Source organism: Oenanthe melanoleuca, chromosome Z (genome assembly GCF_029582105.1).
Source record: "Oenanthe melanoleuca isolate GR-GAL-2019-014 chromosome Z, OMel1.0, whole genome shotgun sequence".
Lineage (NCBI taxonomy): Eukaryota > Metazoa > Chordata > Aves > Passeriformes > Muscicapidae > Oenanthe > Oenanthe melanoleuca.
The window spans coordinates 12355686-12374764 of NC_079362.1; the positions used below are offsets into that span (position 1 = coordinate 12355686).

The window sequence follows — 19079 nt, forward strand, 5'->3', positions numbered from 1 at the left end:
ACAGCAACAATAATAATGGCTCTTCAGTAAAAACTGTAACTCAAACAGCAGGATGAATAATTTTGCTAGTATTTAAACTGTCATTGTTCCCAAAACTTCTTTTTCTGTTTTGAATCTTCTGCTCACTTTCACTTCTTTGTAATTATAATGTAAAAAAAAAAACATAGAATGAAGAAATCAGAATGAATTAACAAACAATCTGGATCTGCTTCTGAGAAATGTCTCTTAGTTTCTTCCAGAGTTTCATTGTGTAAGGACCATTTTCTGTTTTGATACTAGAAGTGCCAGCTATTTTCAGTCATTCACATTTCCTGGTTTTTCTCTGAGCTGAAAAATTCATTTCCCATATATACACATATTACTATAGATAGATAGGTATAGATACATATCAACGTATGTGGACTTAACTCCTTTCTATCCTGGTGTTTGATACTCTACCTGCTGTGTCATCCACAAAAGGAAGGAAGGAGGGAGGGAGAGAGGCAGGCTTAGTAAGAAGCGTAGAGATTGCAGACTTCATTCTAGGAGAATGTGGCTTCCAGCCTGGAGTTCTGTTGTAATTCAGTATTTGAGGTATAGGAAATTATATCAGGATATCCTGTAACCTCCTTCCTGGAAACCCCAATTCATGTCTTCCTTTCCGGTCCTGTGACCTTCCCCTGTGTCCTTGTACCCACCGGGGGTCGGATATTCCGGTCCTAGTCCCCTCTGTGTCCTCATCCCGTTGGCAGCCAGCCAAAAGCCACTCCCATTCCCTTCTCCTGAATACCTGGTGCGGGGAGAAACTCGGCCTCTTTCTGGCCACGCCATCGCCCTGCAATAAACTGAGACTGAAAGAGCCTCTTTTGTATCCTTCTCCATCCATGATACGATACTTTGTCTGACCAAAAGTAATTACGAAAAAGACACAGTGTAACCGCGTCAGAGTTCTGTTATCTTTCTTTGATGTACAGTGCCCTGAAATCTTCCCAATTCTATGATTTTGTTGTCAAGACACAGTTGGTCAGCAATGCCTACTCTGGAATAGTGAGGTGGGAAAGGAGCCAGAGGGAGCCTACAGTATATACAGCAGTACTCTTCTCTAGCAGAGTACAGTTACCTTTAAATCTGCAGCATCTTTGATGCTCATCTCCTTTCCTGGGGAATGGGACTCAGCACACTGCAGCCACATAGAACCTACCAGCCCCCTTGGAAGATACCTGGCAGCCACACTGTCTTCTTTGTGAGCAGATCTGTCCCAGCAGGTGAAACACATGTCTTCAAATGTCTTTCAAGGAGAGGACAGTTTTGTTCCCTTCAGCTGCACCTTTAATAGTCAGAATGTTAAGTTATGTGACAAAATCCTGTGTAAACAGAGGAGCATGGAGAAACAAAGCCAGTGTGGAAGTCCAAGAACATGCTGCCTTGCTATTTTTAGGCCCATTACAGGACTCATTAACACATCATCTTCCTGAGTCCAGAAGAGTCCAGGGTCATAAATACAAATGGGAGCTCAAGGCAAGGACATAGAAGTTTTGGTTCTTCTCAGATCTGTCTCAGGAGACACCTAGCTGCTTTGTCCAGGCATTCAATTCTTTATTGTCCAGGCACGAAACTCTTCACCATGAACCAATATTAGAGCACCTTTCAGATTGCATGGTCACTGCCAAAGGGAAACAGGACATACTAGAGCATGCAGAATAGCATTTTGGGAGAAGTCTACCTGTTTGATATATAGTGCATGAACCACAGGAAAGGAAAGGGGATGGATTTTAATGATTAAGGAGAAGCAAGAGTGGGAAATTAGAAGAATAAGTTTATGGAAAAGGGTCAGTTAAATGTAAACACTTTGCTGGGAAAAGTGCACTAGGATAGCTACTGTATCCCAAACATTTACATGCTGTTAAGTCAAAGATTCAAAAAGAGGTTAAAAATAAAATAATGTACAATATATGGCAAGTATAATAAATTGTGGAGGATAAACTAAATGTACATTTTCCTCTAAAATGGGGGAGAGAGGACTGTATTGGTCTTGTGAGTTACTGTATGTTTTAGACAGCAAATGCTGTTTCTGTAATCCACATTTTCCATTCACCAACTTGTTAAGTAAGATGACTCGTTGCCCCTCTCTGCCACTTATCTTCTGATAAACATCATTTTATGGATTGAACTCCATATTTAGCAAGGATAATGCAAAACCAAAGCAACAACTTCTAGTGCCTTCACTAAATTCCCTCTGTGTTTCCAGAACAGGCAGAAGTCCTGTACAGCCTACACGCAAGAGATCAGAAGAGCGTAAGAAAGCAAGAAATATATCCTAAAGACTAAGCATAGCAAGGGCAAATTACAATATTTGAGCTCATCTAATAGATTGCTATTTTCAAAAGGGTGCTACTGATTTAATTCATGTAGTGTAATTTTATCCCCGATGTAATACATATGCAGCAGAAATAAAACTCACTAAATGCCTGCAGTCAAATTGAGGTATGCAAATTTAAAATAGAAACGAAAGTAAGGATGGATGGCATTTCTCATAATCCATAGCTTGGCTTTGTTGAACTTCGTTCTAATACTTAAGAGACTGGCCCTGTGAGATTCCACACAGTTTTTAGGCATAAGAAAGACTGATAATTTTTTAAATTTTAAGATGCTACTCCCTTTCCATGAAGAAAAATGTCTTACTGTCTCTTTATGGGTTGCAGACCAAGCTCTGAAATATATTTCAAAAGTTTTTGTCGTTTTGCTCACTTTGTTAATTATTAAACTCACAAAGATACAAAAGCAAGAACAAAATGCTCATAGCCCTTTTTATTACACGCTACTGCTATTGCATTTTAGACAGCATAAAGCTATTCATATTAGGAATATTTATTGAGGATTTTGAATGCTCTGTAAGCCGCCCTACCAAAAAAAGACATTTAAAGACTGAATTCTGTGGTATTATAAATTCTACCTAAATATCATATTCTTGGGAATATTCTATATCAGGAATATTCTATATCAGATCTATATCTTCCCTCATTATTCCTATTATATTGACCTCAATATGATGTCACAAAGACATTACTGTTACACTTCCAAGCACACATCTGGTAAACTTCTAAGTATATGCACTTACTAAGTCGTACTGATTTAGAGAGTACCACAAATATCAGTAATACTAACTGACCAATTACTTTCCACATCCAACTGTCCTTCTGTAATTTCTTACAGTCATGACAAGACTGGCCTAGTTGTAGATGATGTAAATTCTCTAGTTAAAGAATTTCAAATTGGTAGAAGGTCCTCTGAAGGAGCCAGACTGCAAAATAACTATACTGAGGGTTTCAGAAAAAATTTAAGCTATATATAATTTTTTAAACACAGACTTAAGCTCTGACATCCTTCAAGTTTCAACTCAGAAACCTTCATTGAGATAATGAAGACATTAAAAGTAAGCAACACCTTTTTATTTATCTATATTTATCATCCTGGATCTTAAACTTGTTTATGGACAACAGTGTAAACCCACATTTACTGGAAATTCATGTTTTTCTCTGAAGATTCACTTTATGCCTTTTAGACTGTAAATTTCAGTGTCTTAACTGGCAATGAATGAGTATGTTTAAGATACAAACAGAAAAGTTTAGTTTTTGAACTAAAGACTGATTCCACTGTTGTCTGAACTGTCAAGAGGACATATAGAACATGATAGATAATTTTCAAGCTTTCAACTTTTCATGAGCTTTTAGCTGACAAATGCAACTGCAAGCTATTTAAAATATATGAAAACACAAAACACACTTTTAAAATAACTTGTGCAATCAAGGTGCAAATTAAAAAGACAAAAGGAGCTATAATATTGGAGTATTGCAGTAAATTGAAAATGACAACAATGTACATCTGGAATCCAGGTCTTAGAAATTACCAAATCACCTAATAGTAGTAAATCTTTGTTATAGCCTTTGTTATATATAGTAATAAATATAGATATGTGTTTCTGTTGTTTTTTCTACTGAAAATTGAGTATATATTTCTGTGCATAGGGCTTGAAATTCTAGCAAATTAACCAATATAACTAAAATGAAAAAAAATGCTGCATTTTAATCTTGAAATCAAATCAATATATCAATATATGAATAACAAATCTGAATGAGTCAACTCATTCAAATCCTGGGAATTTACAGGTTATGATGTTATCTGAGTTAGTATGACCCCTCTGAAACAGAAGGACAGAGCTTGACATCAACATGAGGCTGCAAATACATAATTTTAGGCTACTGTTTTCCAAGCAACATGTACAACTATCTCTTATCCTGCCTAAATATTCCTTTTTGACATGGAATGTCTTGCAATCACTGTAAATTGATGTAGTAAACTAATTTTACTCTGAGAAAGCACGAATTATGGCTGCATTATTCTTTGTCAGCACTACTATGATGGTCAAAGCAGAAGAAAAAACATACTATGATTCTGAAATACTCTACTCCAAAGCAACAAGAAGGGATCAAGAACTCCCTGCCTCTGCAATTAGGAGGGCTCACAAGCTGTTCTTTTGCATCACTTTTAGTTAGAATCTTCACCTGTGGCTTTCCTTTGGCTTTGGGCTTGGTACAATGAGAATTTCTCACCTTTTTCTCCTTTTTAGACTGTCAGGACAACACAGGCTTCCACTATGACGTCAATGCTGAAGGAAGACATGTATTTTTGGTATTTATGAATACCCAATTTAACAAGTTGCTATTTTCTCCTTGGATACTTCCAGAGAATTCTTCATAACAAAATATACGTTCAGTTGTTTGCTCTGGATCTTAAATCATATATGCATAGCCCAATGATCAGTTATTTCTACTGTTTATTCTGATTATCTCTTGTTTCTATCAGTAAAAAATATTTCAATTTTACTATGAGCAACATCTTGAAAGGAGATGTTGTCACAGGCACAGCATTAAAGTCATTATCCCATTCCTCTTAGTGATGCTGAACCTGCCTAATTTTGTCTCTTTATTTTTATTTTTCAGTGAAGAAACAACTAATATTTTCTCCACACACACAAAATTAACTTTCTTCACAGTTTCTTTACATTTTCATTATCCAAACAAATTTAGAAGTAATAATAACCTTTCTTGTTTATTTTGAAGAGGCAGAAGTAATTTTCTCTATTTGATCAAATAAAACTAATTCTTGGGAATATATCTCTCACTTGTGAATTTATACTCTTACGTATCAGTTAAGTAATAAATTATGAAACAGTTTTCTGATTTAATTTTACCCAGAGAAAGCCCTCCTCCTACATGTCAGCATTATTACTGTAACACAACTTGCAAAGTAATATTCAAATATCCATTCATTTAGAATAGTTATGATTTATTTTGCAAAACTGCATATGTGAAAATAAAAACAGGGAATATTTAAAATTAACTAGTTGCTATAGTTCTTCTACACAATTTTTGTACAAATAACAGTTTCGTTTCAATCAATATTTCTGAGTGTAAAGCCTGCATTGTACATCTGCCAAGAATTTAAGACTAGAGCATAAACTTCATTCAGTAGCCAGCATAAAATACATATTTTTCTTTATGAAGAAAGAGTTTCTGTGCTGAACCTTCCACTATTGATCTGATGAACATTTTACCTTCTTTACAAAATAAGGCCATCCATGCTTCATTTTTCTCTTTTATATTTAGGAAGTAAAATCAAGCAACATAAAATACTATGCAATTATTTCTTTTCAAATATGCTGAAGAATTCTCAATTAGCCCATTAAATCAGTTTTAAATTTAGATTTAAAGATAAATCCTATGGAGCAACCAAATTTTCAGGCATCTTTGCAAGTGTGGATATGAACCCTACATAAATTATGCTTCTGCTGCTACAGCTAAACACATTTTGAAAGTTTTCTGAAGTTAAATAGGAACAAATTTCATAAACTCAAGCCAAAAATAAATAATCTCACTTTCAGATAAGATGTGCTTTCAACATGAGATGGAATTTCCAAATGCCAACTCTTGCATCATATGAAACCTCTCTTCCCTCACACTGGTGTTTCCACATCATTCAGATAAGCACTGGTGCAGGAAGTGAAAGAAGGAGCAAGACTTTCATTTCTCCCATAGATCATGTGAAAATTCTTTTGCAGTCTGATCTGAAACTGTTGACTTCCCCCTTTCATTCTTTTTTTTTCTCTTGGAGGAGAATCAAACAGCATAGAAGGAAAATGAGTTGAGGTCTGTTTGTGGGAAAGCACACATGGAGATTTTAACTCAGCTGGGGTAGATCAGCTCTTTTTCCAGCAAATCTCATAGAGCTTTGGGAATATACCCAGGCTGAAGGACTGCTCAGTTTTGAATAAAAATGTAGAGAGAAGTAGGCCCATAGCTAACAAGGGGCACACCTGCTAAAGTTAAAATAACAGCCTTAGTAATAATTAACGGTGCTGTAGACCATCCACCCCTAATGAAGTATCTACTAATAGACAATATCAAAAAAGACTTCCTTTCTCATCTCAGTCTACACATTAGGGGATTCTATACCCTTGATGACAAAAGCAAGATAAAGCTTAAAAGGAAAAAATAATGCTGTTTCATTATCTGAGAACATGTCAACATATAAGACAAAATAAAAAATTGATTTATAAGCAAAAAAAAAATCCTGTGAGGAATAAATATGCATTTTACTAGGTTTTATGTGTATATATTTTATATATATACCTTTATCTTCAAAAGATTAATGTGATATTATATAAGTGTTTCTATTTAACTGTGTATATTCTAGACCTATGACAGACAGTATGTGCAAGTGCATATTCGCATTCAGTAAAGCAGGAAACTATTTTCATGTCAGTTGGGAATCAGCAGAATGCAGAACCTCTGGGGTAAAAGTAGAAAAATATTGAAAAAATCTTCTGTGTTGTAGAAAATTTTATCTGAAACAGACTAGCATCAGTAGGAAGTCAACAGTTTTCTAGTATGTCATCTTGAGGTTAAAGAACATTAAATATCTTCTTTGCTATCTTGTATATGCTGTCAGGGAATCCTGTGAGTCCCTTGTAGATGGGCAGGAATAAAAGCAGACCTCAGAAACTTAGTCAAGAGTCACAGATAAAACAAATAAAGAAACTGTGGGCCATCAAAGCACACAGACCCCACTTAGTCCCATCATTTGCCATTGCAACCATAGAGAAATAAAAGTTCTGCAATTACAGAGAATGGTCACCTTACAGTTCTTCAGAACTTCACCTTTTTCCTTGGCATATCAATGCTCCAGAGACCTGTCAAGTTAGATTTTATCCTAGTCCATCTTAACTCTTTTGGAAGCTATCCATTCCATCCATAACCAAAGCTAAGCTCTGAGGCAACCATGCCAGGGGATTGTAGAACATCATCATTCTAGTCTAGAAAACCATTAGTCCTTGTAACACTCCATCTTTTAAATTGCTTTATTTCTAGGTTTTGAGGGCCTTTGAATTTGGAGAAAGGACAGTCTTTAAAAGTTAACATCTTTGGTTACAGGACCCTGTACAAGTATTTGTTACAGTCCTAAATTCAGGTATGTACAACCAAAAGCTAAGCTGACAAAGTATGACGATAATATCTGGCCACTGGAGACAAAAGGATTTTTGGAATGAAAAGTAAATGCTACTGTGTTTAAGTTTTGATTTGTACTGCCTGTTTTTTGAATATATTTGCTGCCTATCCATAAATAAAATGTGTGTGAATAAAATGCAAGAGTTTGTGAAGAAGTAAGGGTTATATATAATTTGGTAAAATTTTATGCAAAATTTTTTAATTTTTCTTTTGACACAAGGTGAGGCCAAGGTCATAATGATCTCTTTCTGTTTTGCTGCAGATGTGATAAGAGGCTTTGGAGACTTCAGACACAGTATTTAGAAAGCCCTGTGAGAGTGAATGCATTTCCTTCTTCACATACACAGTTTGCAATGCTATTATTCATCTGAAGAAAAGTCCTTTCCACTTCCATCTGTTTTGGCTTATGCACACACAAAATCCACACTAAATCTGAAGAGAAAAGCTTCATTCTGTTGTTGTGTTGACATGACCCCCTGCTATGTTTTCTACCATCCTTGGCCTCTAAGAAACTCCATTTCTTCTGACATTATAATCAAACATGTTCAGTCTTAGACAGCCGCACACATTTGTTACTGATGCCAAATAGCCACTTTTCCTTTGAATTGCCTAGCAGTGAGATGTAGGATCTCTTTTCTTCCCAAATAGCTTGTTCTCTTTAATCATACTTCACCTTGTTTCTCGGATACCATTTTTCATCAGAATTCCTCAGCAGAAGTTAAATTATCTCAAGACAATTTTTGAAAGAAAAAGAACCTACTGAGAATAATATTCATGAGGTAATAAGGAGGCAAAAGTCCTAGGAACACTATCTGAACAGCACAGCTAATTAATCAAAAAGGTTTTTTGAGAAGGTATTTTTTGAGAAAACATGCTTGCACTTGACTATCTGCTGCCATCGATGGAAGTAGCTCATTTCATCACTTCTGTATTAGCAAAACACTGTGAACATGAATCCACTTTATCAGGATTTCAGAAATCGACTGATTTCTTACTAATTTGAGGCAAGAAGACCTACTACAAAAATCCTACATATCTTTGAAGTATTTTTGGAGATACATATAACATAAAAATTGTGATTAGTTGGCAGGGTTTATTTAGTGCACAGAACATATTTTCTGGCAGCCTTGGTTGACTGTCCATGCCCATTCTGACACTAGAACTAACAACTTTTCCTGCTTTACACAGGTCTGAGTCTTAATTCCATGATAGCATCGTTGTGAGACAACAGGGGATTTTCTGGCAGGGGCATTCCAATGCCTTTCATTGTCCCTTAGATGGAGACTGTGCTTAAAAGCAGGAGCTGAACTTTTACTCAAATATAGTCAGGATTGCTCACTGTATGTCATTCACACATTAACATAATTGTCACAGTATGTTGTTAATGAGTGGCTTAGGTTGCTTAAAGAATCACCATCAAACATATTAGCAAAAGCAGATTTGATGTAAATAGGCAGAAGAAAACAGAGCTGGATGGCAAGGCTTACTCTTTTGCTTACAACATGGATGAAATATACAGAGGAAAATCAAGTCTGAAGCACCAAAAGAAGAACCACTGCCTGAGGTATCTGTGTTGGCTTCTGATCTAGCAGCTGTTTGCTCTAAAAATATCAAAGAGCACTGAGACTCAAGCAATGTCTCCTTAGTAGAGTGTATCCTTCTTGTTCCTTTTTGTCATTTTATGTTTCTCATTGCACTCCCCTTGGAATACATTTTAGTTTCCAGGAACGAAGTATTCATTTTCTTTGGGACCACAGCCTCTCAAAGCGGCAGCAGAACAAACTGAGGTTTGTTTTCCTCAGTATGAGGAAAAGCTTTAACTTTGAGGTTGACAGAGCATTGGAATGGGCTCCACAGAGAGGATCCATCTCTGGTGATATTCCAAAGTGACCTGGTCACTAAGTAAACCTGTCCTGGCAATGAGGTTGGTCTAAAGGATCTCCAGAGATCTCTTCTAACCAGCTGTCTAGTGCTACTCTTCTAACCAGCTACATGTGCAGTTGGCTAGCTCTGTGACCACCTGAGTGCCATAAAAGGACAACTTAAACCAGAAGAGAAAACTACCTGCTTTTGGCAGTACTCCATTTGCAAGTACTCTTTTGAAAAGCAGTCTTTGATCTTGTCAGTCAGGTTTCTTAAGGCAGCACTTGAATCTTATAAAAATCTTTAAAGTTTTGCAGCAAGAAAAGGGTGAAAACATCTCACTGATTTTTGCATTTATTTGGGGATATAAGAAAGAAGCAGGAAATAAGGCATAAACTGAATACAGAAAGGAGAGGCTCATGAGGCCACTTTCAAAAGTGGTGGGAGAAAGTATGGCTGAACACTGCCAGTGTGAGCAGGTCTTTATTATAGTGCAGTGATTTTTCATGAACACAATTACTTATTATCAATTATATGCTTATATTTTTGCTGTAGTAAGCAATCAAAAGACAGCACTTTTCAATAAAAATGGATAGCAATTTAAAATAATCTAATTAATATTTCAGAGCCATAAGCAGAACTCAGCAAAATTTGGCCTCTTTTATGCCTGTGTAATGAAAAAGAACACAGACATAGAATTTTAAAAGATGCATAAGCTCCAACAGTGTGTGAAGACTGAAACTGCAATTACAGCATAAAAAATATCCAACTCATTACAGAAAAAGTTGGGGATATTTCCTGGTATCTACAGCCAGAAAGGAGGTGAGTATTTCCTTTTTGCAACATGTCTGTAAAGGTTTAGAAATCTATTATTGTTTGAATCTATTATTGATAATGATGGCTTTAGTAGCCTTTAAATGTACTGTATGGTACTTGCAGTATTATCTATGATTTCTACATTCCTTCATACAATCACTGAGCACAATTGTTTCCATTTTGTTTAAAAATCTAAAGTGCATACAGAGTTTAAATCTAGATCTCACTGAGTCAGTTTTGCTCTCCTGTGAATTGCTTCAAACATTTTATAATGGATTCTATTAATGGGGCATTTGGGCCAGGATCTTTCCTGCCTGGCTGATATCCAGTGTCTAGGGGCCCAGGGTCTCTGTCCAGATTGAGGGCAGTGTTTTTTCATTTTCAAGCACACACAGAAGTGAAGCTGAGCACACATCCTTGTGACACACAGAGGACACCAACATGGTTGGTCACTCACACTGGCACTGCACAGTGTCCCAGGGCTCCCTGCTCCTCCTCCTGGGTTGGCAGGCAGAAGGTCCCTAGTGCAATACTCTGGGAACACTCTCCAGGTTCATGAGCATGTTCATGGAGCCCGCTCTGCCTGTCTGGTGTGCCTGCCCTAACTCTAGACCCCCTTGTCAGACTCATGTGTCTTCAACTTGCTGGCTGGTCCAGATGGAAGTTTGCTGATGATGACCATGTGCACCCCATCTACACCAGATTTGGGGAGAACAGACACTTCGTCCCAGCAGTTGGCACCAGACAAATAGACTGTAACCTGTGAACACAGTAGATTGTGGTTCTACTGCAGCAACCAGTGCTGATGCCCTCACTTGCCTCACTCATGCAGAGCCTGGTTTTGAGAACTCTCAGCATTCCCTTTCCCCCACAGGAGGTAGGGAACTCTACTTGCTACAGTGCCAACACTGAATCATAGGATTATTGAGGTTGGAAAAGACCTCTAAAATCATTGAGTACAACAGTCAACCCAGCACTGTCAAATCCACCACTACACCATGACCCTCAGGTCCAACTCCCCCACTTCCCTAGGCAGGCTGCTCGAATGCTTAACTACCTTTTCAGTGAAGAAATCTCCCCTAATACTCATTGCAACCCCCTCCTCGCATAAAGCCCTTCATTTCAGTAGTTGTAGAGAGTGACTGAGACCCCCACTACTCGCTCCAGCAGCTAACACCACAGGCCAGGGGCATCTGCATCCCTCGTCAACACTCCAGCAGCTGGCACCCAATCTTCTCACAACAGTCCCCCACTATGGCACTGAGTCCTTCTAGCATGCACACACATAGGAAAGACATAGAGATTACACAGAGAAGAAGGTAAGAGAATATTTAATGGACTTGAGATAGACTGGGACAATCAGCCTTAGGAATCTGCCAGACAAGCATACTGACCTGCCATAGTTTACATGCAACCGGCCCCTTTTCTGTCTATTCCTCTTCTCTTCCTCCCCTGAATATTGCCCCACTTGCAAAGAACCCATCAACTCCCCTCCAACATTGCGGACCCCCAGGACTGCATCCTTTTCAGTCATAAAGTACCATTTGCCCACAGTTCCTTGATAGCTGTTCAGTGTGACTGATGAAGCTGACTTCTTCTCATCTCTATTATTATTTGCCTGTCAGGTTTGGGTCTCCCACATACTTTGCTTCCACTCCCTCTCCTTAGTATCCCATTTGACAAAGTTCTTGATCAGAAAATCACACTGGAATAAAAAATCCTATACTCTACCATTTTGTGTGACTCATGAATTTTGGTTCTCATCTCTGCCTCCCTTGTTACAAGTTCGTGTCTTTCTGTTCCTTTTTTTGGCTTCCTCCTTTTCTTAACATCCCCTTTTGTGTTGAGAAGACAATTAGACACGTTAAAGGAGCAGACACACCTCTTCCACAGATTCTTACAATTAGCAGAAGATTGATAAAATTACCATAACTGTGTTACAAAGGACTATGGAACAGAATATAGCAGAAAACATGAAAGGAAATTTTTATTTTTCAGTTATACAAATAAAAAACAATCCCCATAGCTGTACTTGAAATCATACTAACCTTTTCAAACATGTCAATTCTGAGAGAATATGCATCAATACTTTAAACCACAGAAATTGTATGACATACACTCAGTAGCAATAGTACTCCCCTTTATCGACATTTATAACAATTGTGCTTTCCCTACACAAAGTAACAGTGCTCTTAAAAATAAATAATGTGCAATTTCAGACTTCCATCCTGAAATATGCTAACCTAGATCATGTCTAAATCCTGAACGTGTCTCTCCCAGGAAAGTCAGCGCAAAGAGTGCTTAGCACTTTGCTAGATCAACCACTAAAAACAGGTACTAAATCGGCACTTGTTTTTCTTCAAATTGCAGTCAATTTCAGAAAAAGTACTGACCTCAAGCAATGTGCTCGTATTGTTTAACAAAAGAATGATACAGTTGTTATTACATGTCAGACTCAGATTTGAAAGGTTCAGTAGATCGTATATCTGGAGAGTGGCTCAGAGCTGGAAGAGAACTGTCCCCAAGCTGAAAAGTTAACAATCAAACATTTATCTATTATTTATATGAAAGACTGTCACAGAAACATTAATATGTGCCTTAATAAGAAATTTACAATTGATTTATCTGAATGAAATCAAGTTGTTTAATGCAAAGCTGCCATAAGCTCTGGAAAAATATACATGTTCTGCTGTCTTGATTTAGTTTCCAGTTCTTATTTTTAATGTACATTTAGGAAGTACAGCAGGCAATTGATACAGCTGATGAGAGGATAAATTTGAGGAGCACTCTGAACACAACTGACTGGCATTTCAGTTGTTCCTCACCAGGGCAGATAACATTACAACATTCAGGATCTTTCTTTTTATCCTACTACTTTCTACTAGTTGTTGATAGTATTGCATTATAAAAGTGGTAATTATAAATTGATTATCTGCTCTGTATTGTGGGCAGCAGAGGTGTGAATGTAGATAAACAACAGAAATCACCCAAGGCAGATACATAGGCTTAATCTGTTGACTGCTAACCAGAGAAGGCCTACAAAGTTAAATCTGTTCTACCTTAAAGTCCTTATACAGCAGTTAAGATTTTGCTGCAGTGCCCTGGGTCACCACTAGGGAAAAAGTCACACAGTGGAAGTAATCTGTTTTTTTGTTTAAGTCCCGGAGTGCCTTAACAGAAATGCTCCAAGAGGCCCAGGAGGTATAAGGGAAATGTAAGAAGGGTGTCTGCAATGAGTCCATTGCTACTTCTTCCCAGCTGTAGAGTGCAAACAATAGGGACAGTCCTGGGCATGTCTCACCTCAGGTCACCTTAGACCAAACAGTAACTGATGGTCACAAACCATATCAAAACAATTTGCAGCAAAACAAACCACACACCTGGGAGCCTCCCAGAATCTTTGGCCTTCACATGGACACAGGTCTTTTTTTTCACTCCTAGTGCTTGTGAAAACTGACACAGTCAAAGACTACAAACTGCTACTTGCCTCAGAGAATAGTTTGAGACCCACCTCTCACTACATCACACCTCAGCTCAGGATAAAGTGAGGCAGGTGAGAGAAGAGGTGTGGAGTCCCATGGTTTTGGTAGGGAGGCACACCTAGGTGCTGGTGTGAGGGGAGAATGCCGTGAGAAGGATGAGTGTGGATGACAGCAGAGTGCCCTGAGCCTATGGCTCATGGTGTCCAAGGATACAGTACTGAAGGTAGAAAGCCTGCAGAAGATGAGGTTAAGGCCCAGTTTTGAGGAGGTATGGGAAAACTCTCTTGTCTTTGAAGAAGGTGCTGCTGTCAATGTCTTGAGCCAAACCAAGCCAAGAGAAGTTTAGTGATAGGATAAAAAAATCTAGACTCCACGGCTTATGTCCTGAAGTTAACCTAAGATGAAGAAAATCAAATTCATGCTTGGTTTTGAAGTAAGTAAAAACAAGACCTTGGCCAAAGTTTGTCTTCTGACTTTTAAAGGCAAATTCTCTCACCTGTCTTTCTATTTACATGATATTCTTTTCATTTATTCATTTGCAAAAGTATTTTTTTTACTGCCAAGGAATAAGAAAATCCCTATTGACTTTGCTGTAAGAAACATAATCAATAGGCATATTCAAACCTTCCACAGGTGAACAAAATCATGTGTCAGGTAGCATTTTAGATTACTTCAGCATGCTGTTTGTTGATGGCCTGACACTAGGGAGAAGAAAAGACATTCCCAGAAGACAGAGTTGAGCAGATGTTTTTCTGAGCTTCTGAGAGACTGGCAGTCTGTGAATTACTTATTTCAATAGCAGTTTTGTCAATGTGTATGAAATATGCTTTAAAAGATCAACAGTAGCAAAACCCTAACAGCAAGAACAGGAGGATGCTCATCCTTCATTGAAGAAATAACCTTGCATTAAAATGAAGGTGTACATAGTGAACAAATAGCACCCTCTGGTTTATCAACAAACAAATTAAACACATTCCAGTCTGCACGGCTGTTTAGTTCCTCGTGATGCCTTGATTTCAGTCAGATTCATCTTTGGACCGCTTATGGCACATTAGCATGTGGCCAAAGTAAACTGTCCTAGGTAGGAGAGTCTGGTGAATAAGGAAAGATGTTACTATGCCTCACATGTAACAAAACTGACTCTACTTCCTGTAATATTTGGCTTCAAGACAGTGATTTAGCTAGCAAATCTGCATCATGTATGATGATCAATCATACAATCATGTATGATGAAATACATGAACTTAAAAGGAGAAAATGGGTAATAAAGAGCTAGTAAATGTTTGTGAGAATGGTGCTACATATGAAATTGCTCAAACTAATTCAACATTTAGTAGATAGACTGAATATAATATTCTGAGACCAGGACTGAATGTAGCTCTGAAATCATAACAAGAAAATACCCATATATTATATTTACATGCATACTCCTTAGCTGAGCATAGCAGGAAAGATATGAAACCATGATGTAACCGATTTATGTGCCCCTTTAGCACTAAAATATATCATGGGATGACAAGTTTTCCTTTAATGTATGCTGTACTGACACTCCACTCTCTCCTATGCTCATTCTCTTTTTTTTTTCGGAAAGAAGGAAGCTAAAGAACTCTTGGGTTTTTTTGGATAAACAAGTCTGATGATAAAAAAAAATCAACTGTGAGATAATGCAGTGCTGCATTATTTCAGTCCATTACACATCAGAACACCTAGATGATACAAAAGAGGTATATTAAATAAAGAGATCATTTAACAGCATTAGAAGTTTAAAAGAACTGTATGGTCTGCATTTTTTTCTATTAATTGGCTAGGTTTTTTTTTACCCCTTAGTTGCACAGTCACCTGAGTTTCTTTAGACTCTTCCTTTCTACCAAGAATACAACTGTATATATATATGTATATATATATATATATATATATATATATATATATATATATACATATATACATATATACATATATATTTGAATGCATGAAGTAATTTGTTTATTCCTACAGATTTTTCCTGAAGAATTCTATATGCAAAGTCAGTAAAGAGGCTTTGATCTGAGATGCTTAAAAAATATAAATAACAAAGAATATGTTCCCTTAAGCACCAAAGAAACATAAATCCACACCAAGTTTCTCCAAGATAAGGAAAATTTGTGTATTAAAGTAATCATTGGCACCAAAAACAAGGGCACTCTCTTGTATGTATTCAAATCTGTACAGGAGAGAAAAACTTCTCTTTAAGTCAGATCAAAATTGTATCTGCATGGTTTCATGTAATGAGTACTGATGACAGTAGTTGAAAAACAATTGGTATGTTAAGGATTGTGTGACAGCAGGATACAACACAATAACATTTGATAAAATATTGATGTTTCCCTCCACCCTCCCACACTTACAAACCTTTTTTCCTGAAGACAATTCCATAAGATAAAAACTCATAACATCCTTGAAATCTTGTAAGGCTCCAAAAACTTAAAAGCAACAAAACGCAACTAATGTCAATATGAAAAACAGCAACCAAAGCTGAGGTTATTATACAATATCAGAAACAGTTCTCTGACTGAAGGCATTTACTAATTTGCTTGACCCTACAGACTTCACTTTCTCTACTCAAATCCATCATGATATTTTCCGCCAAAGCCTAATTTATTTATTCAAGTAAATATTCCATCCACTAGGTATTCCTATGTGGGCTGTCTGATCACAGTTGCAAATTGGCAGGCTCTTTTTCTTCTTTAATTCATGATGAATGTGTCACTGCATTCTGTAAACACTAGTGAGTATACATTCAAGCTTTGTTCTTAGTGAAAGTGGCACTTACTTGAATCTTTGCAGTCAAGATAGCTTAATTATATAGCACTTTACAGATATAATAGCTGGTTATGTACTTCTGATATAATAGCTTTTTCCAATGACTTAATGGGTATTGAAACAAATCCCCACAGTGGTCCCATTGCCACTCCACAACATCTTTATGATGAGGTGTGTATTCTGTATTTATTGTACTATACATGTGCTTTATTGCTGTATGCATTTCCCTGTTGTTAATTTAAGTGCTCCTCTATTATGTAACACATACAATGTTTTAAACTCTAATGGCATCCTATGAGGACTGGCATTAGAAAAGTACCGATACTTCAGACCATCATAATAGTGATACTTGACTGGTTTTCCATGTAAATCCTTTGGGAATGGCCAAAATCCGTACAGGTGAATTTCATCACAAAATCTGGTGGCAAGTGTATACATGAGGAGACCAGTGCTGGGTCGTTTAATGTGGACCTTGTTTGTCAGCCAATAGCTGCAAAGAAAGAAAAAGTGCATTAAGAAATTCATGTAACTTCATGTGAATAAATCCTGTGAACTTATCTACTGTGCATTCATTTTATACTACGATAAGGTGAGAGTCTCCTTGTCTCTAAACTGAGATCATAATGACACTGTTCTGGTGCATCTTTACTCCTCCTATAAGAGGTTAAGGGAGATGTTATTTAGCACAGTGCTGGAAAAACCCTGGCCAACTAAGGAATTTAGTTCAGGCTTTAATTCTGACACAACATTATGTCTGCAGAAGCTAGAAGACTGTAGTTAACCTCCTCAGCCAGATCAGGAAAGAGTCTCTTTCTAAAAAATCTGACCTGTTGTGGTATCCACTTTTAGCACTCCGTATCACAGATACAGTAGAACAGATTAAAAGCCAATTGCTTAATTTTTTTAAAAACTGGTAGCTGTCTCTTGAGAAGTTGGTACTGTAATCTCATGCAGTCATCCATCTACATGAGCTTTTCTAGCCAAATAGCAGTCAAAACAGATGCATCTGGTTCTACAGGGTACCACTGCTATCATTCCAGCTGAATTTCACCTTTCCAGGAATAGGATGCTTATGGCAGAAAATTAAATTAGTAAACAGGTAAATATTTGAAAAAGACACTACATCTTACTTAAGCATTTCCATCCAGAAATAAGTAAGTAATGAAGGAATAAAATGCAATGAAGACTCTTACAATTTAAGAGTACAAAAGCATATCTTCTCCTGTTATATTCAGGTATTACACAAAACAGAAGTTTAAGTATTTGGTATTTCTTAAAACTGAAAAATATCCAAACTCTCTCTATGTATATTGAAAATATAGTACTTGATGTAATTACCATAAAAAATTGTAACTTGAGATCAATTATACTTCAAATAAATTTTAAAAAAAGGCATTCAACACATGAAACAGTTGGAGGCACTCAGTGCTCTAGGCTGATAATTCCAAAAGATCATTTATCTCTGCACACTTCTGGCTCCCAACATCTGCTTGAATGAATAGAATTGTCAAGTGGTGACATAAATCTCAAGTGGTCTTTGTGATTTTTGTTCTGAAAGATACGTGTCAACTTTTCAGTCACTCAGGTAGCTATTTTAATCTCAAGCTCAGTTAAGGCTGATTAGGGCCAACTGATGTTGTAGATGCTTTAACCAATAAGCATCTTTGTACCTGATTTTAGTTTCTGGAGCTTTATTATAGCTTTAGTTTAAAGCATAAAATACTCTCCCGATCTGCTTTTCTGAGATGCACTAATTTTCTGTTTAACTAAGTTTATATCATGAAGGAAGCAATATACGTTACTTACTATAGAACTGAATGAGAATCTGTCTTGTTTCTCATAACTAATTTCTAGATCTTCACCCACGACCAATTCCTGATTTTCAAGCTTGATAAGGAATCAGCTTAACTGACAGGACTGAATGAATCTCACCATGTTAGAAAATAGTCATCACTATGAAGTCTATAACTGGCCATGAGTGCACCACTACAAGCATTCATTTTCTTGATGCTTCATGCTAAAACAACTCCTTTGTGAGCCCTGAAGGCTGAATTTAATGAAGATCAGTGAATGTGCCAATGCATAAACACTCTTTAATTCTATAATTTCTGTGACTTGAGGTTGAGTACCTTGAATTCAAAGAGATCTCACTTTAAATTACTTTAAAATATATGGCTGATGGTAACATAGTAAAGACACTAGCAAGATACAATGAATTTCAAATTAGGCTCAAAAGTTTTAAGTAATTTCTAGCGGTAAGTGAAAACCAGCACAAATAGAGAGTATGTTAGACAGTCTGCAATGAAAGGAAAGTCAAGTCAGTACTTATGTCCATGCACTGCTTTTTATAAAATTGCCATTAATAAATATCATGTTTGCAACAGGTAACTAAAACACCCCACAATACACTATAAGAGTAAGGGTCACCCTGCTGATAGCAGGGGACTGCTAAAAATGCCTCTTCCATGAAAAGAAGAGGTATTTGAGCAGGTACTGGTTCCTGTAACAATGGCCTTACTCCTACTATAATTCTGTCTATTTTTACCTCAGCTCCTCATCCCAAATCTGAGTATCT

The 19079-nt window shown here is 37.0% G+C and overlaps 1 protein-coding gene across 8 annotated transcripts in view; it reads right to left on the reverse strand.

The window, feature by feature from the left end:
- The window catches only part of ST8SIA4 (ST8 alpha-N-acetyl-neuraminide alpha-2,8-sialyltransferase 4), a 91966-nt gene that overhangs the window by 28049 nt on the left and 44838 nt on the right, over positions 1-19079 (reverse strand). Inside the window, exon 5 of one of the 8 annotated variants that reach the window (XM_056514835.1) lies at positions 12186-16994. The exons of the other annotated variants lie outside the window; for them this stretch is intronic. Coding sequence (XP_056370810.1) covers positions 16712-16994 — 283 coding nt within the window. The 3' untranslated portion in view covers positions 12186-16711. Of the gene's footprint in view, positions 1-12185; positions 16995-19079 lie in introns of those variants that run through there. 8 annotated transcript variants of the gene reach the window in all.